Source organism: Spinacia oleracea, chromosome 5 (assembly GCF_020520425.1).
Source record: "Spinacia oleracea cultivar Varoflay chromosome 5, BTI_SOV_V1, whole genome shotgun sequence".
NCBI lineage: Eukaryota > Viridiplantae > Streptophyta > Magnoliopsida > Caryophyllales > Amaranthaceae > Spinacia > Spinacia oleracea.
In genome coordinates, this window is record NC_079491.1 from 975,381 (window position 1) to 1,000,263 (window position 24,883).

The following is a 24,883-nucleotide window of genomic DNA, read 5'->3' on the forward strand; positions in this document are numbered from 1 at the left end:
GGATCTATACAAACTCGAGTTGGAAGAAAAATTTGACTTTAAAAATTAGCTAAAAATGAAATATCTCTTCATTCAAAAAGAAGGGGTTTGAGCGATTTTAATAGCTAAGTAGGAGTTTCTCTTAATTTGATCGTTGCGTGAAATTATAATAAAATAGGAAATCAGTTCATGTACAAAAGGTAATTCAATGACAACAACTCACTAATCTATCAAAGGTTCGGTTCGTTTTTTAGAAGATAATTTCTCATATACTCCATTAATCAAGTCGTGTTAGTTGTTATTGTAGATTACGGTCAATTTCTCGGATCTGATCACTTTCTAGTTTCTAACAGTTGTGTAGAAGTGTAGAACATCATAAGTTAGAAGTTAGAAGTTACTAGAAGTTAGAAGTCAAGTTAGGCATAATAAGCTAAAAATAAATATGTGTACTGTTGGGCCTTCATGCAAAACATGGGCTACAGAGAAATGGATTTACATTATGTGTGAATAAACTTTTGGGCCCATAAGGGCCTCAGTCAGAGGCCTGAACTTTATGCAACTAGGTTAAAGATAATTGCAACATAAATACTTCGTACATAATTATCAAATTACGATTGACCATTCCACCTCACCATTTTGACCTTGGGGATCAAGTTTCTAGTTTAGCCAACTCCATATAAATCAAGGATTTGACCTAGAAACTATTCTCTACCTAAATTGGTAACATTGTGGAGAAAATGGTTAATTCGAGAGGGATACCAAAAGCGTATAATCACTCGTCTGTTAAATATGGGTAGCTTTGTCAAATTATATTAACATTTCGGAAAAAATAAGTGTATTAACGTTTATTACTCCGTACTACACTAGGGGTTAGTGACTTGTCAGTCACAAAACATAATGGCAAATAAGGGAGTGTTAATAGACTCTCATGTACTAGTTTCCTACACCGATGCCATCCAAGACACCATCACAGTCAATATCCACTACCGTGACCTCCGTGAAGGCGCCATTGCCGAGAAGGCGATGACATTCACGGATACGGCCCGTGGGTTCTTCCCAAAGTACGATGGGCCGGAGTTCCGGGTCGAGTCTCCCCTTACATGGAAGAAGATAGAAGGGTGGTTGTTACTTGTATCACATGGGAGTAGATAGTTGTTCCCATGCTTATGTCATTGATAGTATTCTCAAGTGTTCTTACTACCAAGTACATGACTCTGCTTCCCTCTCCTTGGACGTCCACCTCGAAATCTCCGATGAATGCTCAAATGTTCCGAAGCAGTCGCGTCTTCATCCGAGGGAAGACGATTTGGAGGACAATGTGTGTATTTTAGCATGCAAGAAATGTTGTTTTTAGGTGTTTGTATGAGTAGTTATTTCTAAGATGCAAAATGTTTAGTGTACTTGGTTAATTGTATAATTAGTGATTGTACTTGGTTAATGAAATCAAAATATCATAAGACTTCTCATTGAAGGTGACAATCTGCTCATCATCTACGCCACAAAGGAACTTGGGTTGTTCCATGGAAATTGCATAATATAATTACAGACATCAAAGCTCTCTCCTACACTTCGAAGTTCGAACACTGAGAAATCAAGCATATCTACAAAGAAACAAATATAGCTGCAGACTAGATTGCAAACGTCTAACACCTTGATTAACAATAACACCTTGGTATCAGGTGAATGTTTTCTGTAAGTGTTTTTAGCTTTTTCTGGTATGGTCTGGTCTAATAAGCAATCAAAATAAGGTGAAGAACATCGCCTAAATCAAAGGTACTGCAAAATAAAGCATTTCCCCCGATAAAAGGATGTCAAGACTCAAGAGCATTGCACACCTAGCATATCTTCTGGAGTAACTCTTCATGCTCAGTACTAATATCTACACCACTTTCCTCCATCCTTTGACGCATCTTCGGGGCTGTTTGACCTGCAACTGCATAAATCTGAAGCAACCACGAGTAGGTCCGCGAGTCAAGAGGCTGAACTTCCTCTATCTTTCGGCATAGTTCTTCAGCACCTTTAACATCCTTCTTTTCTTTGAAATGTTCAAAGAAAGGATCAAGCTTTTCTGACAATGGCTTCCATTTACCAGCTAATGCTGCTTCCATATGCTTCAAAGCAGAAGCAAGTTGATGTTTCTCCAAGTAGTAGTTCAGGAAAATGATATGAGCAATCCTCACTTTCAATTCAGCCATTTCTTCAGCTTTTTGCAACAGCTTTTTAGCCTCTTCAACCATTTCATTCCTCAGAAAAGCACCTATTAAAACAGCTGGTAGTCTGTCATCATAGCTTATGCAACTCAACTCCCATTCCTCTAACAGCTTTTTGAGACCTTCAATATCATCTAACGTTGACAAAGCTCGAAGCATTATAAGGTAGCTCATGTTCGGACAAACACTGAATTTTGACTTCAGTTTCTGCCATACCTGATAAACAGACTCTGAATCACCAATACTAGCATACATTGAAATCAGAATATGGTATGCTTTTCTGTCAGCTTTTTTAGGTTTATCAAACAGTTCTTCCACCTTTTTCAAGGCAACATTAGCTTTTTCAGATTGACCAGCCTCAATATAAACTGCAGCAAGGTTGCTATATATTTGCCAATCTTCTTTTACAGAGTTTTGTTCTTCAACCTCTTGCATAACTCGTTCAACACCCTCAAGATTGTTAAGATATCTATGACTCTGAATCCAGATATAGTATATATGGTTGTGTAATGGTATGTTTCTCTTCTTCATCTCTTCTACAAGAGAAGTCACCTTTTCTGGTGTGCCTGTTTTCATATAAAGACTCATGAGATTACTGAAGGCCAGATCATTGGACGTGTACTTCAGTTCATCCATCTTCTCGAAAAGAGCCAATGCTTTATCCGTCATCATTTTAGTACAGTAGCAACTTAGAAGTGCTCCATATGTATATTTGTTCTTGGCTTCAGAAGGAATGCTGTCAAAGTAGTTCTCAACATCACTGATTTCCTTAACTTTACCTATTATGTTTATACGTAATGCATAGTCTGTATCAGAATTGCCGAATTTACCTTTGTTCATCCAATCAAGTATCTGCAAAAAGAAAAGTATATTCAACACAAAAAGAACAGCATCAAGAGTAGCAATTTGAAGCTAGAAGAGAGAGAACTGAATGCAAAAACAACATTGTACTGGAGTTAAAAATTCTTATCTACTTCAAGAAAAGAAAACTAATCTACAAGTACTTCATAAATTATCAAGAATCAAATCATCTCAAACAGAAAATCTATCCCTAATTCATTCGGAGTATGAATTGAAATATTTTGACAAGAAAATCAAAAGGAACGGAGCAGCACTGCAGCAGTTCTTCTAAAGTACAGAGGAAGAACTAAGAAGAGAAGGGGAGACAGAAAATAATGGTGATTTGGGTTTATTATCATGGATTTCCTTTTTACAAAATGGTTAGTTCTTTAAATGACTGTTATAACAGAATCACCAATCATATTTCGAAACTTGGATTAATGACTACCTTTACAAATCTACCATGGGATTCTACAAAAAAACTTTCAGCAACCAGACTCCACAGTAGGCAGAGATCCATCAACGTCCGTAGGAATATGGATTTGTATTTTGGTCTTCTCCAGAAGGATTTATGATCATTAATCGTCTGATTATATAATTAGGAAGTTCGAGGTCTCAAATTTCAGAACCAAAAGTGAAAACTATACAGTAATAAGTGAGGCCATGATCGGCCATGAGATAGGAATTTGATTGATTTCTCTGTCAAAACCATTTAAGAGCTATTTATAGAAGGAGCAAGCCCAAAACAGCACATAAAGAAAGGGATACAATAGGAGGAAGGGGAGGGTAAACAAAGGGAGGGAGGGAGGGAAAAAGTAAGCTCCATTTTGCCTCCTAATGATATAGTAAGCAGTATATTGACAATATCTTGAGCTGGTTGGGAAATCAGAAAAGGAACTCTGACAACTGTTCAATTGCTTTTGTGGTGCAAACAGAAATTCAAGGGATCTCAATTCAGGAAAAGGGTTCTTTCCTCTGCTCTAGATGCGGTTACATGCAAGATATGGCAAATCTAGGAAAAATGCTTTGTGGAACTCCTCTGTTTTCAGTGCAGGAAAAGTTGTAATTTGTAAAAGACGTCAAGTTTGATGTAAAAAATGGAGTTAAAAATGTAAACAAAAAGAAAATCAGTAGTGTAGATCAAAGTTGGTTTGATAATCTGTAAAGTTAGAGGTCATTTTTAGGCTTTGCGACCTAAGCCGTTTAGGTTCCCTTTAGGGTTTAGGGGACTCCTTCCTAGGGAAGGTTTGCCCCCCCTTAGAAAATTTAGGATGTATTGATTTTTGGTGTGAATACAATATTTTACTTACCAACAAAAAAAAAAGACAAAGTGTAAGACCTAATGCATGCTAAAGAGAAGCTGGGAGAAAAATTCCTTCCTACTCCGTATAATATAGAGGATCACAAGGACAAAAGTGCAGCTAAACATAAATCGTCAAAGAACACACATTTTACAAGCTATCTTTCGAGAATGAACAATAGTGGGTAAGATTGGACATTGTAGAAAGAGGGCTGAATAAAAAGCTTTTAATACTTGCCTTCCAAGACAAAGATAGATCTAAACTTGTTTCATAATCATGGGAAATAAAACCAAGTTATATGCCCCCCTGCAATCGAGAAATCCATCACTTACATTACTCAAGCAATCCCTAGTTAATCCAACATAAATTTGTGTTCCTCATGAGAAATCTTAACACATCATGCTAATCACTGAAGATTCACAAGTTTCAAAATGGTGTTTTTATGATAAGATAGATGATTTTGGATCATCATATTTTTCCAACCCAAGTTCATTGAACCGTTTTGAGCCTTCCTATGCTAAAACCATTACATTTATGTCAAAATCTATCCATATTCATCTAACACATATAATCTATTACTCCATAGATAAAGAAAAGATAATCCAACTGCCATTTATCTTCAGGAAACCCTACCTCGACTTAGTTATACACTAGTTTGTTCAGCACTGTAAATATGTAATAGGATCCTCTCCCCTTTTTCCCCTCCGTTTCCTATCTTCAAATTATGACATCTACACTAACAAAAAACTAAAATTCGGAAAAAGCCCCGCATTTCCCTCTTCATGCATTCATAATCTTCAATCTAAGAAATGATCATCCATATATTTGGGAATCCACCAAGGTTAAAGTTCTAGTTTATTCAAGGTTCATAGTAAAATCGGCCACTAGTTTGCCTCCTTGGTGATGTTTGGTTGACATTCTAATTCATTTCCTAGGAAGTCAAAAGTAAAAGGTTGTATGATTGACATGAGCATGGAAAGTGAAATTGGGAGGAAGTTGCTTACCTTGAGAATTCTACCTTTCTATGCTCAACCAAACAGGAATACACAATTCCTAGGAAGTTAAAATACATGGGAAATATAACTTCCCAAGTGCAACCAAACATCACCTTAGAGTGTAAAGCATTACAATTTGCAATTACACCATTTTGAGTAGCAAGTAGCAACCATCAATTGGACAACAGAAAAATTGTACACAGTTTATTCATACTAGTTCACAGGAAAAAAGAAAAATCAAAATAAATGTCACTGAAAAATGCAAACTTCAATCATTCAATCATACTATTATCCCCATTTCCCAATTTCCCAAATACACATTTCAGGATATTGCAAAATAAAATCTGGGCAGAAACCAAAAATCAAACTTTTTGCATAATTTTTCCCCAAAAAAGAAATGAAGCAAAAACAAAGTAGCTAACCTCAAGGCATTGATGGTAATGGCCAGACTTACGGAGATCTTTAAGGCAAGAAAGAAGATCAGTCCTCTTGACATGCTCCCCATTATGCAATATCCTGTATAAAACGGCTGAAACCTTCTCCCCTGTATTCACTACCGCCCATATTTGCTTACGCAGAAGTTGTTTGTCGATTATACGGCGGCTTTCCGACGGGTTTTCATACGGAACTAGCGGTGTGGCGGTGGAGAGTCGCCGGAGTAGTTGAGATTCTCCGGCGATGAGACGGATGGTGACTCTTATGAGGTTCATTTTGTGTTTCAGTGATTGAATTTGGAACATGGTGTTGTTAGTTTGGTGGTGCTGGGGTTTATCAAGGGTTTTTCTAATTGGGGGTGTTATGGACATTTCACGATAGTCAAGTACCATCTAGTCAATCTTTGTTTGACCTAGGAAGTTAAAACTATTTGATCAATTGATTTTTATTTTTATTTTTTGTGAACAAAGCCATAAAAAGCAAGGAATAAATGATATAGACGAGATTCGATCTCAAGTCTGGGTACCACCTCTCAAGACTTTTATCAACTAAGCTAGTTGACATTCATATTTGACCATTTGATATTAGTATATGTTTTCAAATTTACTACAAAAATGTCACTTTCACTAACTAAATTTGTCAATCATCGAGATCAATTAGCAACTTCTCTTCGACAGACCTAATGTTCCGATGGGTGTTTTAAATCTCATAACCTCGAGGTTTTAAAGGACATGTATATGCCCTAACTAGTAGCCTACTAGGTCAAACTAAATAAGTACTACATGGTCCATAATTAAAATCTTACGAAATAAGAATATATTTAGTATTCGACTTAGTCGACTATACATAGTTTGTGATTGGTATTACGAGTTTGAGAATACTAAATACCTGACTATACTAATCAACAAATTTGTGGATATCAATTAACTTAGTTGATAAAGTCTTGAGCGGTGATACCCAAGACCTGGGATCGAATTCCGTCTACATTATTTGTCGCCTTGCTCTTAGTGGCTCACTTTACACCCAAAAAAACTAATCAACGAATTTCAATAATCTACTTCTCTCACACAAATCTAAATTGTCCATAACAAAGGGGTAGTTGTGGGAATTTTCACAAGATTAAATTTCCCAAAACATATACTCCTAAAAATAAAACAAAAAATGTCAAGTACTCAAGCATATCTTCTGGAGCAACTCCTCATGCTCAGTACTAATATCTACACCACTTTTCTCCATCCTTTGACGCATTTCCGGGGCGGTTTTACCAGCATCTGCATAAGTCTGAAGCAACCACAAGTAGCCCTTCGAGTTAAGAACCCGAACTTTCTCTAATTTTCTGCATAATTCTTCAGCACTGTCAACATCCTTTTCTACTTTGAAATGTTCAAAAAAAGGATCAAGCTTTTCTGTTAATGGCTTCCATTTTGCAGCCATTGCAGCTTCCAAATGCTCCAAAGCAGAATCAAATTGATGTTTCCCCAAAAAGTAGTTCATGAAAACAACGTGGGGCGACCTTATTGGCCGTTCAGCTTTACCTTTAGCATGTTTCAGCAGGTGTTCAGCCTCTTCAACCATGTCATGTTTCAGGTAAGCACTCATCGCAACAGCCGGTAGCCTGTCATCATAGATTTTACAGCTCATCTCCCACTCTTCTAGAAGCTTCTTGAGGCCTTCAATATCATCTAGAGTTGACAGTGCTCGAAGCATAGAAAGGTAGCTTACGTTCTGACAAATTTCGAATTTTGACTTCAGTTTCTGCCATGTCAGATAAACAGATTCTGAATCACCAGTACTAGCATGCATAGAAATCAGATAATGATATGCTTTTCTGTCAGCATTTTTAGGGTTGTCAAAAAGTTCCTCTGTCTTTTTTAAGGCATCACGAGCTTTCTCAGACTCACCAGCTTCAATATAAACTGCAGCAAGGTTGCTGTATATTTGCCAATCTTCTTCAACAGTTTTGTGTTCTTGAATCTCTTTCACCAATTGTTCAACACTTTCAAGGTTGAAGACATGTCTATAGCTCTGAATCCAGCTGTAGTAAATCGGGTTGGTTAGTGGGATGCTTCTCTGCTTCATCTCTTCTACAAGCAACGGCACCTTCTCTGTTTCACCTACTTTGGTATATAAACTCATGAGACTGTTGTAGGCGAAACAATTAGACACGTAATTCAGTTCATCCATCTTTTTGAAAAGTGCCAATGCTTTATCCTTCATCATTTTAGTACAGTAGCAATTTAGAAGTACTCCATATACAGAATCGTTCTTGAGTTCTAGAGGAATGGTGTCAAAGTATTTTTCAACATCATCAATGCTTCTAACTTTGCACATTAGATTTAATCGCAATGCATAGTCTGCAGCTGAATAGCTATGTTTACCTTTATCCATCCAATCAAGTATCTGCAACAATAAAAGATAGGATACAAGTGCCTGAAATTAGAAATGCGGTCACTCAAAAGCATCTATCCATATATCTCTACCTATATTATTAGTACAGAGTACTATACTTAGAGCATGTTTGGTATAGAATTTTTAAGTGATGGAAATGGAATCAATTCCATTACCTAATGTTTGGTATGAGAGGAGTGGTAACACAATGGGAAATAAACCAAGTTATATGCCCCCATGCATTCTATACAGTCCTTTGATCAAATGGGAAAAAAATGAAGCCTAACTCATGTAAATGTAAAGCTGTTTGCTTTAATTTAATATAAAGGTTCAGATGCATATAAAGATGCATATAAGTTGCTGAATAAGCTCGGTAATATTCAACACTCACAGGTAACATCAAGGTGTCAGCAGGCAGACCGGCAGAGCATGAAAATCAAGCTCCAACCAGTACTTGTGATTTACGAGCTAGCACGAACGCAAATTTGGAAAGTGGAAACATATCGGTCAAAAATTGTAAATGAGGATTTTGTGAACTGTACATACATTTGCCTAAGTTATGTATCGAAAATACTACTTTGTGCCCCCTATTTCCACCAACTAACCAACCAAACACTAAACACCTACAAAGGAGCATTAAATCATATTTCACAAACAAGTTGGTTTCTCAGTCATTTTGGACAGCAGAAATTAGGGATGTTTTATCAACTTGGTTCGTTTATATGATTGATTTCAGTTAATTAACCATATCGCACCTCCAGTTCTTTCCTTTAAGCCCTTCTATTCGAAGATAAACAAAGAGTGTTCAACATACATAGCTAAAATCCATGACGCAAAGCTGTCGAGCTTCCAAAAAGAACAGGATGTTTTAGGACACTACATTCTCCCTTATTTCCCCCGAAAGCATGAGAATACTACACCAGTAAAAAGTCATCAGTCTATCAATTCATAGTTGATCCAACAAAAACAAAAGTCTCAATTGATGAGCCTAATGACGAAGCTTAAGACAATGCTGAGGACTAAAGATTCACAAGTTTCAGAACAAACTTCTAGCTTTTTATGCTATAGTATAACCGTATAAGCCTTCGAAGTATTATACTGCAAATTCTTCTCTCCTATGCCAAAGCCATACATTTATGCCAAAATGACGAATCCCCATTCTCATTACTTTAACAAACAAAATTTACAAGATTAGAACCATTAATCCCCTTCCCTGTTAGTTGTTCCCTGGTTTGTTCCTCAGAATGCAGTATTTTCTACATTAGCCATGCAAATATGAACTAGGATTCGCTCTATTTCATTTTCTCCACTTCCTATCTTAAAATTACAACACCTAAGCTAACAACAACAACAACAACAAATTCCCGGAATATCCCCTTTTGTGCATTCACAATCCTTAATTCAAGAACTAAACCATCCATTTCGGGGTCCAAACTCCGCAAATACACCAATATATGAGTATCAACGAGGTTAAACGTCAAGTGACTTGTGACCAAATTGGATACAAGTCACATGTCAGTACCAATAACGCAAATGACGCGTATTGGTACTCCTTAGCAGTGTATTGGTAACCAATACCACAAGTCACTTTTGACGTATACTTCCTTGAGTGTCAACCATAGTAAAATTGGCCACTAGTCTGTGTCTTATAGTCTAGTATATGCTTCATTAAGCATTGCAAATACCCTTTCTTAGCAACAACATCAATAGCTTAGTCAATTCACACACAAAAGTAAATGCTAACTAGCTTAGTTAATTAGAGTCTCAAGGTGGTATACTCAAGAACAAATATTCACAGAGAAATGAAACCAATAATAAATGTCACCCAAAAATGCAAACTTCAGATATTCAATTAACATTTGTAAAAAATAACAAATGAAATCGGAAAAAAAAAGTGAAGCAAAGTAACCTCAAGGCAAGGATTGTAGTGGCCAAACTTGCGCAAAGTTTGTAGGCAAGAGAGAAGGTCAGGGCTAAGGAACTGCTCGCCATTTCGCATAATCTGGTACAAAACATCCGAAACTTTTTGGCCTTTGTTCAGCACCGCCCATAATCTCTTCTGCAGATCCTCTTTGGAGATAGTACGGCGGCTTCCCGGCGGATTTGTAGACGGGACTGGCGTTGTTGCGGTGGATATTGACCGGAGGAGCTGAGGTTTGCCGGAGATGAGACGGACGGTAGTGATTGTGAGCTTCAAATTTTGTTTCAACATGGTTTTAGGTTGGTGCCTTGGTGGTGGGGTTGGGGTTTATGAAGGGTTTGGCACTTTGGCCTTAAGGGTTATGGTCTTATTGGAGGGTGAAAATTATTATGGGAGGGATGATTAAAATTTATGTTGGGTTTTTTATGATACAAATATACAATATCTGCAAAATAAATTCGAAAATAACAAATGCTTATTATTTAGAATTGTACTGAAAATAAAAACTAATTCGCTCTAGTATATGAAATAAATTTTTAGAAGATAAAATTCATACTCCGTACATATATTAACTTTATTTATCCGAATAAACCAGAGACGCGTTGTGAATTACAAGAGGGGAACGGGGGAATTGAAATTTTGTACATAAACCTCGATTTTTCTAAACTTATATGCCTATTTTAGTCAAGCTACTCGATTGACAATACGGGCATGAATTTTCCTCCGAAAGCCACTCGAATAAGCAATGAGCATGGAAAGTATGACAACAATGGATTAACTTGGCTAATCGTTCTTCGCTTTGCATTTTCTTAAGGCATATAGAACATGAATTTTGTTCATCTTCATCATAACTCGTGTTATCTCTTGCATGTGAGAGCTCTAAGGTGGATTTCACTTCAACAAAGTACTTTGTTCCCCATTGAATTTGATTGCGGCTGCCTTCAGATCATCGTTATTATCATAACCACCACCCCACGTAATATCATTTTCGCTATTATCACACAAGTCCTCTTTTTTCCCTATAGATTGTCGGTTCATCAACTTCTTGAACAAGAGTGATATCCGCGACAAAAACAACCTTGAATTTTGTACTATATTTGACAAAGTTGAAGTCGAATTCAAAGCAACTCTTAATATAGTCACATACCTGTTGCGCAAGATTTTGTTTGATAGCTTTGGTTTGGTAGTTAAACAAGGTAGGGCAAGCAAGAGTTTTTAGTGTCAAATCATAGAATTGACCATAATAGAGGTACTTATGGCTAAAACTCATTACATCTTGAGATATCTTACTATGAACTTTGTGACCCTTGTGTTGTTTTTCAAAGGTGACATTAAAGAGAAACAAACCGCGCGTGAGAGGAACGGATGGTTCTTTCCATCGGAAGATCCTTAGGCTTGTATGTTGAGCTTCGCGGTTTCTCGTAATACTACTCATCTTTGTAATTCTTAGCTTCGTTTTAGGTGTGTTAATATAAGTTTTAGGATGCACAAGTTTGATTTATAGACTTCAAAAATCCTAAACCGATTTGTAAAGTATAGCAATGTCCCCCAATTAGTCCCAAGTCCTAAACCATGTTGTAAAAGGTAGCCGATTATTATCTATTTAAAATTTGGTTAAGATATGGCACATTCATTATTTAATCTTCCAACTAATTACATTTAATTGTTGCCAATTACTCCAATACTCTACGTATAACAAGAGTACAAGATTAAGAGAAGTTTGGTTCAAACTCACTAGAAAGAAAATAGAAAATCTATTTAGAATTGGTAAAAATGTACTCCTTACTGCCTACTAGTGTTTTTTTTTAAAAATGCATCACTTGCATGGACACATACGAAGTAGTTTCAGGAATCTCATACAAAATTATTATTAAATGGTGCAAGTGAACCAATCTTTAATTTATTTATTAAAGAAAAATAACAATGGAAATTCGAGACCATTAAAAAAAAAAAAAAAAAAAGTGAGGACCATAAAAGAGATTTTGAATAATATATTAGTCTATTAGGGTTTACTTACCATATTTTAATAGAATCACTTCAAGCCATCACTTGAAGCCCGTTAGCCATATGTGTTTAAGGTTTGCTAAAAAAAGCCCACCAATTAGATGGAGTAGCAAGAAGCACCTATAATGGAGTTACTCAACACAACACTCACCAATTTGACATTTCTGCCGCCCCAAACCACCCACCTGACCTCCCAAACTCCGCCGCATTTGCTAGCGGCGCAACCGTCCTCATCCTGTTCTATTAACTCCCACTCTTTCTCTCTCTTTTCCGACATTGCTGGGGTTCGTTTGCTTCCCAGATTAAAGCTTGGTTTAAGGTAACTTTCTCGTATTGCTTGATTTCTTCTAGGTTTGGATTGAAACTTGATAAATATTGTTTCTTTTAATATATTATAGTATTAGGCATTTGGGTTTGTGATTGAACAAAACAGATTGAATTAGACTTCTGGGTTGTTTATGGTATCCAATTAGCTAGTTAGTAATAACGATATAGAATGATTAAAGCTTGGTTTAAGGTAACTTTCTCATATTGCTTGATTTCTTCTAGGTTTGGATTGAAACTTGATAAATATTGTTTCTTTTAATCTATTATAGTATTGGGCATTTGGGTTTGTGATTGAACAGATTGAATTAGACTTCTGGGTTGTTTATGGTATCCAATTAGCTAGTTAGTAATAACGTTATAGAATCTAAATAGAGAATACCCAATTCAATCTTGTTTGAGGTTTTCTTATATTTTAGGATTTCTGGAAAGTTTTTTAATTTGGCTGAATTTGGGTTCTTAAGAAAGTCCATAACTTTTGAGTGTTCTTTTGGGGATTGATTTAAACTTTGATCTCTTGAGTGTAGCCTCCTTACTGTAACTTTTATGGTATTTAGCAAATTTATAGCCTAATTGATTACAGGAGCAATGTATATATATGTGCTACATCAGATAAGAATCTATTGTTGTGCTGCTACTTATTTTGCAAAGTTTTGATGATTGAAATTATGGAACAGGATTGAATTGCTTGGGTGTTGAAACTGAAAGAAAAAAGAAGCTGAAGTGAAGTGTGAGGGAAGAGAGTCTATTCTGGCTGAACTGTGTCGAGGCTTAAATCGACATGGTAATGATCCCAGTTGCAAGTGTTATTGCATTCCACACAGATTTGAATGCATGATATGATTTGCAGTTTTGGCAAACACCGATCTGCCTACAGAGCTCTTATATCCAGATTTGTTAAAGCAGGACTTTTAAATCAAGCGATTGAAACTTTTGACGAGATGATTAGTTCAAACTGTAGAGTTTTTAGTGTTGATTACAATCGGTTTATCGGGGTTCTTATCAAACAATCCCGTCTCGATTTAGCTGAGCATTATTACAACACAATGATCCCACAAGGGTTTTCTTTGATTTCTTTTACATATTCGAGATTTATATGCGCTTTATGTGAGGTGAAGAATTTTCAGCTCATTGACTCTCTTCTTGAAGATATGGAAAAACTTGGATCAGTGCCGGATATATGGGCATACAATATATATTTACATTTGTTGTGCCAGGAAAATCAAATAGATCTTGCTCTAGGCTTATTACAGGATATGATTCAGAAAGGTAGACTACCTGATGCTGTAACTTATACTATACTTCTCAGTGGTTTGTGTAAGGTAGGGCAATTTGACCATGCTGTTGAGATTTGGCATACTATGATAAAGAATGGGTTACAACCAGATGATAAAGCTTGTAGGGCTCTGGTTCTTGGTTTATGTAGCGGTGGTAAAGTTGATTTAGCTTATGAGCTTATAGTAGATATCATGAAATGTGGAGCAACTGCTGGTATACTGGTTTATAATTCCCTTATTAGTGGGTTTTGTAAGGTTGGTCAGATCAGTAAAGCACTTGCTATCAAATCTTTCATGAAGAAGAATGGATGCGACCCGGATTTGGTCACATATAATATACTGTTAAGTTATTGCTGTGATCAGCTTATGCTAATAGAAGCTGAGAAACTGATGGAAAAGATGGAAAAGAATGGACTCAAACCTGATATATACAGCTACAACCAATTTCTGAAGGGTCTTTGTAAAGCTAAGCGTCTGGATAAGGCCTACTTGTTGCTTGATGTTATGGAAGTGAAAGGGTTATGTGATGCTGTCTCTTACAATACTATTATTAGGGGACTATGTAGTGGCCATCACACTAAAAGGGCTTACAAGCTTTTTGAGGAAATGGTTAGGAAAGGTATCGTACCTGATACTACGACATTTACCATCCTAATAAAAGCTTTTCTTAGCGAAGGTAGTTCCAATGTTGCCAAGAGTCTTCTTGATCAAATGACAGGAATGGGGATTTTTCCTGATTGTGTTTTGTATACCATAATTATTGATCATCTTTGTAAGACGGGGAAGATTGATGCGGCTCAGGGTGTTTTCAATGACATGGTAGAGAACGGGACAACCCCGGATGTGATTTCATACAATGCTCTCATAAATGGGCTTTGTAAAGTTTATAGAGTGAATGAGGCTATGAGATTGTACACCAATATGCAAAAGGAAGGACCTTGTCCTGATGAGGTGACTTTCAAATTGATAATTGCAGGGCTGATACGGGAAAAGAAGATTTCAGTGGCTTATGGCTTGTGGGACGAAATGATGGAAAAGGGATTTACTCTGAATAGATCAATCTCTGAAAAACTAATTAATGCACTACATTCAAAAGACAGTTCATAGTTAAGTGATACACTATTTGATATTTTGATCCTGTTGTTGAGGCGCTAACTGGCTGCAACCTCAATTAATTTCCAAGGGTTGCATGAATTCCGGGCCAGAAACACTTTAAAATTTCCTTTTTTTTCGTAATTTTGGCACAAAGAGATGTTGCAGATACACGTATCTTGTTTAATTCACCATCAGCAACTTGCAACCTTAGTATGAGAAGGTTGTACGGGCTTGTGATTTTTCAGAGAACTTACAGCAAACAAGTTAAGACAGAGCAATGGTTAGAATCTCATCTCACGTTGTCATTGTTATCATAACCATATTTGACGGATTTGGTTGATTGTTAATCAGGGTGCTTTTTTTATTGACAAAATTGTTTCTATTGACATTTTTAGGTTTCGTTGCTCTGGGTTTATAGTCAAGGTTAGTAGCAAAGAGAATTATGCTTGCAGACAGGGACAAACTACATCATTGGCAGCAAATAGCTATGGTAGGGTGTTGTTTTTCCCCTTTACTTATATACCTTGTGAATTGTGATGTACTTGTAGATTTGCTCAGTTGACAACTTTGACTTTCTATATAGGAGTATTCAATAATGTGGTTCTGTGATCAATTATATATGGGGAAATCAGTTGTCTGTCTTTGCAAATGATGTTTTATTGAATTGTCATTTGCCATTTGAAGGTGTTAGATCATATCACATTCTTTGAACCCAGTTATTTTACAATTGCAACGTTCCAGTCAAGTTCAGTTTCTTTGTGGTCATTATTAGTATGTTCCTTATGGAAACTTCTTGAGCCCAATCAAGAAGGAAAAACACTACCTCTTTATTGTAGGGAAATCACTCGATTACAACCTATATACCCTAAACTCAAGTTCCTCTCGAACTCAAGTTCCTACTTTGATTCCAGTTAATCACAATGCTACTCTTGCTCTCACAATGCAACGACTTAACTCTAAGTCTTTTAAAAGTTCACTCAAGTGCTCAACCCTTTGAACCCAAATCACAACTCCATAACTTGAAACTCTAGTGTTTTAGAAAGTTTAACAGTAATAGGAACACTCTTAGTAAAGTGACTTTTTGGAAAAACTGTTCTGTACTTGGAATATGTACACTTATCAGTTGTGATTTTTCCAGATGAAGAGCCTGCCTTTAATAGAGGAGCTCAACTAGGGTTGTTCCACTAAGTTCTCAACTCGTCTATTGTGACTTCTCACTTCAAGAAATTGCTAATTTGTGAGTGCTAAATTGTCGGTTGATTTTTCTAGTATTATATATTTTTGCCAGAATTTGTTATGTATTACCCTCTTGGATTCACAGCTGGATTTTGATGTACTATAGGAGTAGGACTATGTTAAAAGTCTTTGATCTTTATCATAACTTTTTCCAATTGTTAGTGGAAGAGACTCATCCGCTAGCATGTTGCTTTCACATTTACTAGTGTCTTAATTCCCATCCCAAGCATTGCACCTGCTATTTTACACCACTCTTTCTTACAAAATCTCTTCAATGTGCTTAGTCAACATGGACAGGAGTAAGCTAATTTAACTACTTTACTAGTACCTTGTGTAGTGTATAGGTTTAGTAAGCACATGAACTGTTCTAAAGCCTATCATTCTTCCAATGTGGTGAATATTAGCATGGTAAAGGTTCTTTTCCTTATTTTCAAATTCTCTGTACTTTTGACAGTATCTAAATGTGCCATAACTCGTGCGTACTTCTTAAGAAAATTTTAAAAAATGGCAGTATAGGATCTCTTTAGATCCACATTAGACCAGTGTGTGAAAAATGGCACAGTCGATAGTGTCTCTCTAGATCCATACTGTAACTCATTCAAAAGGCTTTGTTTATTTGGTTCCTGTATGGATGTGTCTTCTGTGAAAGCAGTGATATAATTTTGGACATGATCGTGTAATCATGACAGTAATATGACCATTTTACCCCTAACTTTTTTGCAGAATGAGTACAAATCAAAGGCTTGGATTGAAATGGACTCTGACAAAGTCCATTTGGAGCTCGTTGCTGAGTAGAAGGACCAAGTGTAAGGTCTGAGGAGTGCTTCCAGTATGTTCTACAAGCTATCTAGCTGCTAATGGACACAACCCAAAATCAACCCGAAACCCTAAACCCGAACCTGACCCATTGACCCGAATTGCCACCCCTAATTCTAGCACCAGTTCATCATCCCCATCAACCTAGCTCCCAACTCGAAGAATGCAGAAGGATTTCTGGTGAACAGCCAAAGAGTGAGAGCAGAGTAGAATGGCTACAGTTACAGACTTGCAGTGTTACACACAGAAAAGTTGAGAAAGGAAACTACAGATGGATGAAGGAGAGAGATGAGCATTCAACATGCAATGTTGCTGGAATTCTAGAAAAGACATTCAGGGATACTTGCAGTACTTCTTTCACCCCAAGTCAGTAGATCATTTTCAATGACTGTACTGTTCTCTACTGTTTTTTGTAGAGTTATAGTCGTTTCTAACATCTGTATGTAAAGAAAAAGTGAAGCGTTGGAATAACATAAGTCACCTTCTTCTTTCATTCTATGTTTTTTTTTATTGATACTTTTGTGAATGTTGAGAAGTTTAGTTCTTGGATAAACGTAGACACATAATACATGATTACTTATATGAAGTGCAGAAGCAGGATTTTGATAAGCTGACTGCTGAGATTGAACAGTGGTTTAGTTGTAACATTCAGATAGTATTTCTCTGTAAGTTTGTAAGTTTGAATAATTAGTGGCACTTAAATGTTTCATTAAGTTTTTCTGTCAATGTACTTGATATTAGCAAGGTTACAGTAATCATGTCAGTCACAGCCACATTGAGGTTGCAGTGAGCCGTACTGGCTTGCTGCGGCCTGTAGAAGTCGCGTTTCTATTGCAGGAGTCGGGTGCACAGCAAGCCCTAGATTATGCCATGCCGGGATCGAAAGACAGGTCAATCTTTGGAGTACAATAAGATGAATCAGACGGAAATCATCTTCATATCTTCATCGTGGCTACAACAGATTTATATATAGACCTCGTCGGCAAAGAAGGCTGTAAATGAGTAAATCACAGCGATACAAAAGATGGCATACAAAAAGTTCGATATACTACGATCATGGCTTTGTTGAAAGGAAGTATTTATTTGATTTAATTTGTACTACGTGTGTATTTATTAGATTCAAATCTGTTTGTAGATGCGTATGTCTTTTCATCAAAGAATTAATTTGTAATAAAAATAATAATAATAAAAAAAAAATTTAAAGAAAAAATAAAAGTTGCAAGCTGGGGTTGACTAGTTGTTAGTGGTTTGTATTAGCTAGTTTGACTTGCTATTTAAATTAGTTCTTTGTGTAAAGTTTTTGGCAAATTAGTTGTTAGTTGTTTAATGTATAAAATGACCATTAAGTACATTAACAGAAGGTGATATAGGTTGAAAAGGGTTGTAAAGTTGTCAACATAGGATAAAGTTATAATTTGAAACCCACTTCTTCAAACTTCTAATGCCAAAACCTCCTATATTCGGCTTTTTTATTTCAAAACTCTATATCAAGCCTCTGATAACCAAACACTCACATTAGCTTTTGAATGATTAAACCACTAACACATCTGAAAAAAACTTTTTTCTCCGCAAACCTCTCGTAGCCAAACAACCCGCGACGTTTTAGATTTGCAAGAAAAGAAGATAGGTAAAATAAAAATTACGCTAGCCCGCTAAATCCCGTTAATATTCGTTATCCATAGTGAAGAAGAGTATATAAGGCCAGCAAAGCAAAACCAGTCCTTTTAACTTGACCCTTCTCAAATTTTCCCTTTTGATTCTTACAAACAATCCAAGTAAAATTGCTGGAAAAATGCATACCATTTCTCATCCCCTTCATTTTCATCATCAAATCGTACTCGAAAACCCGAGAATTTCAATCAAATCGTACACAAAAACCAGAAAATTTCGTTTTTCATGCTGTTCATCATCCCCATCCAAATTGGTACATGTTCAACTTCTATTTCCCTAATATCAGCCAAATTTAATGAATTAATCTTTTAATCTAATACTTTTTTGGTGCAGGGAAATGGAAAATTGGGGGCTAGATCAGAATACAAACCCAATTGGCTGGATAATTTCTTTTTAAATTCATTTAGGAATAAATTAGTGGAGGTAAATGTGATATAAATTCTATTTTATTTACTTTATTTTATTAATTTGATGAAATTGTTGGTGTTAATTAATAATTATGATCATAAATATAACAGGAAGTTGGATGGGATTCAGAGAAGGCAGGCTATGATGGGATGATGGAACTTGTTAATGGGCTCATGATTGGCAGAACTACTCGTCAAACTAATCAAGCTGCGGTATGCAATTCATTGCCCCACTATAATTTAAATTTATTCATTTTTTTTTTTGTTATATACTCGGGTGTACCGTAGTCACGTGGAATTTCCGCATGTGAGGCCTAGGCACGTGTTCTCATAATCTCATGTGTACAAGTGTACTCGGGTTTATAAGCTAGTACGTCTAACACACGCGTCGAGGAGGAACACCATACTTCTATCTAGAGTATGGTTAAGTGTAATTACAATTAGGGGTGTTGATGAGCTAGCCTGCTCGCGAACTACTAGATGTTCGGCTCGATAAAGCTTGTTTCGAAGAGGCTTGACTCGAGCTCAGGTTCTGTTGAGATCTTAAAAAGCCAAGCCTGAGCTATAAATGGCTCCGCTCGAAAGCTTGTGAACAAGCTCGAGTTATTTTTAATACATACTTCTATATTTTTATAAAATAATTTGTAGAATATATTTATTTTTAACATATAAAACGTGAAAAGATTGATAAACATGTTTCTTAATTACACATTTGATGATTAATTTCAAACGAGCGTATCGAGCTTCGAGCTTCGAGCCGAGCTCAGTTTTAATATTTCAAGCGCAAGCCTAATTTTCCAGGCTTGAGCCGAGCACGAGCCAATCTGAGCCTTGCTCATGAACACCCTTACTAGTCACAACTCTCAACCAGCAAGAAGTATTCAAATTAGTGAATTACTCTTTGGAATTTCGACTTAAAAAGACCCAAACAAAAAAAAAAAAAATCGCCGTCTGTGGGGATCGAACCCACGACCACGTGGTTAAAAGCCACGCGCTCTACCACTGAGCTAAGAAGGCTATATGCGCATCCGGGGAATCGAACCCCGGTCAGTACCGTGGGAGGGTACTATGATACCACTACACTAGATGCGCTTCTTTGTTTAAACTATGTTTCAATATTTATTTGTTCACACTACATATATATATTGCAAGTTAGCTCTTTTACCTTTTGTGAAGTAGAATGAGTTATAGGTATACATTTACATAACTATTTAATGCAAAAACTTATATATCACGGTTTTTCTTACCCAATAATTATGTTCAATAAGTATATTCAATGAAATAGTCACACTTTGTCGTTGTATAGTTATATTTTTAATTGATGACATTAATGGATTTATATGTATGTCGGTCTTATATGAGAGTATGAGACCTAGGCATGATTTAATAACGAAAATAAAAGATAAATGTCCTTTTAGCAAATCGTATGGCGGTCTTTGAAGTAGAGGGTTATCGAGTTTACTTGGAACTGGTGTAGTATGAGGTTTGAACATAGATTTTATTGTACTCAATGTTCTCTATCTTATCGCTCGTAGTCTTTGCACTTCATGGGAGTTTTTTAAAAAACTTTTAGGTAGTACGTGTACACCTTGATTTTTTACCCTTATAAAAGTTATAAATTGGACTTCTATAGGTGTCAACAACTTGATGAATCACTTGCTCTTGATCAAAAAAAAAGCAAAAACGTTCATTTCAAAATTGATGAATGAATGAATCACTTGCTCTAGTTTTTTTTAAAAAAAAAGTAGTTCACTTCAAAAATATAATTATACGCCGTCTGTGGGGATCGAACCCACGACCACGTGGTTAAAAGCCACGCGCTCTACCACTGAGCTAAGAAGGCACCAAGATGTTCTTACATTGTCCATAATACTATTTATTCATTAATGATGAAAAGGTTCCCAAATTCTTTAATGGTCCTCTCACCAAAAAGACAAGAACTTTATGGGCCTGTGGCTCTTTCAGTCCTGTGGGCTTTTCAACTTCATGGGCCGTATAAAATGAGAAAAAAACTTGTAGAAAAATAGAACATGCTCAGTACGGACTATAGTGTATTTAGCCACTCTTTGAGTTAAAAAAACGTGTCGTGAGGTAATAAGAAAGAAGCGGAAAGTTTATATCTGATACAATACAAAGCTTTCTTTTATAGAGTATGTGCAAAGTAAATTGCTCATGACTACTACTCCATTCGTCCCGGAATACTCGATCCGGTTTGACCAGCACAGAGTTTAAGAGATTTGAATTGACTTATTTAATTTAATAGGTAATAGTTGATAGTGGGGTATTATTTTAATGTAGTTAGTGGGAAATGTGTAAAGGGGTGGGGTTGGGGAGAGTAGGGGTTGAATTTTTAATTACTTTTTGTATGGAGTAGGACTGTAGGAGGTAAGTGGGTTAATAGGGGTGGAGTGAGAAATAATATAATATTGTTAAAATATTTTCATTTTTAGAAACAGGTCAAATATTAAGGGACGGCCCGATAAGAAAAATAGGTCAAGTATTCCGGGACGGAGGGAGTATTCACGACTAGCAGTAGCTCTACTTATTAGTATATGTGGTAAAAAATATGGTGTAAATTCTGACATTCACTTACTAGTTATAACTTTGACTCTTAACAAAACATTCATTACCGTTTTTGTTTTCAATTTTTTGTTTTTTTTAGAGAAAGACCAATACTTATAGTCCCACTTTATTAATAAAGTTTTATTATGCATGTATTTTTACATTATTTATTTGGTTATGATGGCAGGTTCGAATACTGAAATCCCTATTCCCTCCGTATCTGCTCGAACTCTATCAAATGCTTATAACCCCAATCGGAGGGGGGAAGATCGCAGCGATGATGGTTGGTACGCCATGTTATTCCCTAATTCACCGTTAATTAACCATTTAAATTATTAACATTAGAAGTATGTTTTGTTTTGTTTGACTTATTTTGACTTATCTCAGACAAAATAAGTTCAGTTAATTTCAGATAAATTCAAATAATATAAGTTCAGATAAAATAAGTCGAACAGAACGGAACACGTACCCTTTGTGTCTTTTTAGTGTCGCACTAATAGTACGTACTACCTCTGTTTTCTCATGATCTTTTCTTGTTCTTGAAGCTAGGGTAACGATAATCACTTGCCAATGGCTCATGGGACCATGCTCGATTAACACTATCCAACTTCGAGATGGATCTTCATGTCAAAGCGGGGTTGGTTAATTAATTAACATGGAATTACAATTTGTCAAATTTATCAAATTATGTTGATTAATTGCTAAATTTGTTGTATGATTCTCCATGATTAATTGCAGGTTTTGGTGGAGAGATGCAAGTACTTGGAAGAAAGCAAATGTGTAGGAATTTGTGTTAATACATGTAAACTTCCTACTCAGGTTAGTGGTTATAATAAAATACGAAATATCTAGACAATTAAATGTGTGTACAAACTTTTTGACTAACAAACACTCTTGTGTTATGTATGGGTGTGTGCGCCTTAGACGTTCTTCAAGGACCATATGGGAATTCCACTTCTTATGGAACCTAACTTTACAGATTATAGTTGTCAGGTAAATGTATATATTAATTTGAGATTATATGTTCGATTATCTAATTTATCATTTTGTGTCCCGTTATCTCCTCTGATCGAGTTGTTATTGAACTTTTGACGAATCTATATGACAGTTTAATTTTGGAGTTTTGCCTCCTCAACTAGAAAATGATAGTGCCTTGCAAGAGCCATGTTTGGATGGTTGCCCGTACTCTGCTAAAGGAGGTTCGAAAGGTACTAAAAGAGTGTTAAATACCAAACAATGTCCTAGATCATAAGAATTTCTTAGCAACTGGCGCTTACTAGTGTTTGGACCGGGTGAAACTCGAGACTTTTTTAATGAAAAAACTATATGTTGGAAACATGGCTAGATTATTGTAAAATTCTCCAATGTTGAAACTAATTGGATGTGTGTTCCATCTATACTAGCTTAAAGGGTTACTATAATTCTTAAGATGTATTTGCATATGTTATGTTTCCTTGCTTACCAATTTCATAAAATAGAATCATCCATCATCTCCTACCAAGCTTGTTTTTTGACACTTAATTTAATATCAAATCATGTTTAATACGAAGTAGTACGCGAGTTTGGTGATGTGACATGTAATTCGACAGTACTAACATCCGGAGGATCTTTTACAGTTTGTATTATTTGATCACCACATATTCACATATATCATAAAATATTGAATACATATGATCGAGTTACCGTAATTGAAGGTGTACTAAAGATGAAACGTAACATGTTGTGTAGTGTAGTACTATAATTATACCAAATTAACGATATCTTCTAAATTAATATAAGAGCCTAAAAATAGAAACAATTACTTATATTTCGTATTAAACATTAACCACAGATCGATAATTCGATATGTAATTATGTCACATATTCATAAACTAGAATACGAGTATATAATAACGAATATAAATGCGTACTTACACCGTAAGATGTGCATAATCATTATGCAATTAATATCATTTAGGAAAATAATACAATAAATAAAAATATCTAGGTTGAAAAAAGCATATCAAACATTAAAAGTTCCTTGCATGCCAAGGTCTAAAACCCATGAAAAATTCAGATTAGACTTCTTCTAGCCAAATTGACCAAATACCATAAAATTAATAGTACTAATTAATTACATTTAAAATATTCAAAAAAGACATGGGTAGGGTTTTATCACTTTGATGGAGTACTCCACTCCGCTTGTTTTAAGGTTCGCCGCCTCCCTGTCCAATTAACTTTTAAATTTTTAATTAACTAAGTACAAAAAATAAATACATAAATAAATAATTTCCCTATTCCTAATCAAATTTCCATAATCAATCCTATAAATAAACTCCCTTCCTTCTCTTAACCTATAATCACAACCCAATACGATGAACACTTATTAAACCCTCTCTTCGATGGAAACTTGATTCTCTCCTCGAAAACTCCACCATGATTTAGCTGTAAATTTCAGTAATTTGGAAAACCATCCCTCGCTTTCTGCAATGAAGCTATTAAACGGAAACACTCTCTACGAATTCACCGTCGCTCAAAGCGGCGGCGACACCCCGTTATCGACGGATTCCGAGGATTTCCAGATTGAATTCCGTTACCGTAACTTCCAATCGCGGTTACAATCACAGAGATCAATCGGATTCACTCGCAATGGAAGCTCTTCGTCATCATCTTCATCGTCGTTTATGGCGGATGTGTTGCAGGAATTCGACGTTCCGGAAACAACTCGTTCCGACATGGCCGCGCACTTCAATTTCTACGTCGATAGGTTATCGCGTAGAATCTGCAATCGGAGAGGATCAATTTCATCAATCTTTATATCAGTGTGTTTAGACGCGAAGGAATTATCGCCGGAGAGAGCGGCGGCGATTCAGAGTAGGATTGAATCCGGGAGGAGAGAGAGTGAGAGGGAGAGAGATGTTCGTCGAGTGGCGGTGGAGAGGGAGGTTGCGCCGCTGTTACCGGCGGATAAGTCGGTGGTGGAGGGTTTAGAGAGGAGAGTTACGGTGTTTGGGGAGGAGAGAGAATGTTCGATTTGTTTGGAAAAGATTGGAGAAGGAGTGGAGGTGATAAGGTTACCCTGTGCTCATATCTACCATACGGATTGTATCACACAGTGGCTTCAGAGGACTCATTTTTGCCCCTTTTGCCGATTCAAGCTTTGATTATTTCTTGATTCTTTGATTTGTTGCTATTTTTTTGGAATAAAAACATACTCCGTAATTCTTAACTTCTTACGTCATAAAACACGTATTTTTTATAGGCAACAAATATAATAAAAAAGCCAGTCAAATACTTAAAAAGACTGATGTTTTAGGTTAGTGCTTTTTAATAAGTTGGTTTCATAGTTTCAGACTTTCAGGTAAGGACTTGAGTCAATAAACCATGAGAAAGGAGCATTTTTATCCTGATATTGGGGAATATTTACGAATATGTAATTCTTT

The 24,883-nt window shown here is 36.1% G+C and overlaps 5 protein-coding genes and 3 non-coding genes across 9 annotated transcripts; 3 read left to right on the forward strand and 5 right to left on the reverse strand.

Annotated features, from left to right (window-relative positions):
* Positions 1-1,413: 1,413 nt before the first annotated feature.
* Positions 1,414-6,077, reverse strand: LOC110776847 (pentatricopeptide repeat-containing protein At1g02370, mitochondrial-like). Its single transcript, XM_021981409.2, has 2 exons — positions 5,748-6,077; positions 1,414-3,041 (listed from the first exon to the last, which is right to left on the reverse strand). The coding sequence occupies exons 1-2, from the start codon at positions 6,063-6,065 to the stop codon at positions 1,815-1,817; spliced, it is 1,545 nt and encodes a 514-aa protein (XP_021837101.2). The 5' UTR covers positions 6,066-6,077; the 3' UTR covers positions 1,414-1,814.
* A 592-nt stretch (positions 6,078-6,669) lies between these two features.
* LOC110776865 (pentatricopeptide repeat-containing protein At4g01990, mitochondrial) lies at positions 6,670-10,457 on the reverse strand. Its single transcript, XM_021981430.2, has 2 exons — positions 10,058-10,457; positions 6,670-8,160 (listed from the first exon to the last, which is right to left on the reverse strand). Exons 1-2 carry the CDS (start codon positions 10,358-10,360, stop codon positions 6,925-6,927), a joined length of 1,539 nt encoding a protein of 512 aa, XP_021837122.1. The 5' UTR covers positions 10,361-10,457; the 3' UTR covers positions 6,670-6,924.
* Positions 10,458-12,135: 1,678 nt separating this feature from the next.
* Positions 12,136-17,430, forward strand: LOC110776856 (pentatricopeptide repeat-containing protein At1g13040, mitochondrial). Of its 2 annotated transcripts, XM_056828168.1 has the most exons (5): positions 12,136-12,392; positions 13,075-15,049; positions 15,165-15,259; positions 15,908-16,006; positions 16,729-17,430. In XM_056828168.1, the coding sequence occupies exon 2, from the start codon at positions 13,228-13,230 to the stop codon at positions 14,779-14,781; it is 1,554 nt and encodes a 517-aa protein (XP_056684146.1). In that variant the 5' UTR covers positions 12,136-12,392; positions 13,075-13,227; the 3' UTR covers positions 14,782-15,049; positions 15,165-15,259; positions 15,908-16,006; positions 16,729-17,430. The 2 variants fall into 2 exon arrangements, with proteins under 2 accessions (XP_056684146.1, XP_021837111.1); XM_021981419.2 differs by lacking the exon at positions 15,908-16,006.
* Positions 17,431-18,462: 1,032 nt separating this feature from the next.
* On the forward strand, positions 18,463-22,958 carry LOC110775813 (beta-carotene isomerase D27, chloroplastic). Its single transcript, XM_021980416.2, has 8 exons — positions 18,463-18,745; positions 18,826-18,915; positions 19,011-19,112; positions 21,649-21,748; positions 22,007-22,098; positions 22,200-22,280; positions 22,386-22,454; positions 22,570-22,958. Exons 1-8 carry the CDS (start codon positions 18,614-18,616, stop codon positions 22,711-22,713), a joined length of 810 nt encoding a protein of 269 aa, XP_021836108.1. The 5' UTR covers positions 18,463-18,613; the 3' UTR covers positions 22,714-22,958.
* TRNAK-UUU (transfer RNA lysine (anticodon UUU)) lies at positions 19,845-19,916 on the reverse strand. The gene has a single exon. It is a non-coding gene; the product is annotated as a tRNA-Lys (tRNA).
* TRNAG-CCC (transfer RNA glycine (anticodon CCC)) lies at positions 19,921-19,991 on the reverse strand. The gene has a single exon. It is a non-coding gene; the product is annotated as a tRNA-Gly (tRNA).
* Positions 20,671-20,742, reverse strand: TRNAK-UUU (transfer RNA lysine (anticodon UUU)). Its single transcript has one exon. It is a non-coding gene; the product is annotated as a tRNA-Lys (tRNA).
* A 687-nt stretch (positions 22,959-23,645) lies between the features above and the next one.
* On the forward strand, positions 23,646-24,734 carry LOC110776886 (E3 ubiquitin-protein ligase At3g02290-like). The gene has a single exon (XM_021981454.2). It carries the CDS (start codon positions 23,930-23,932, stop codon positions 24,602-24,604), a length of 675 nt encoding a protein of 224 aa, XP_021837146.1. The 5' UTR covers positions 23,646-23,929; the 3' UTR covers positions 24,605-24,734.
* Positions 24,735-24,883: the final 149 nt, after the last annotated feature.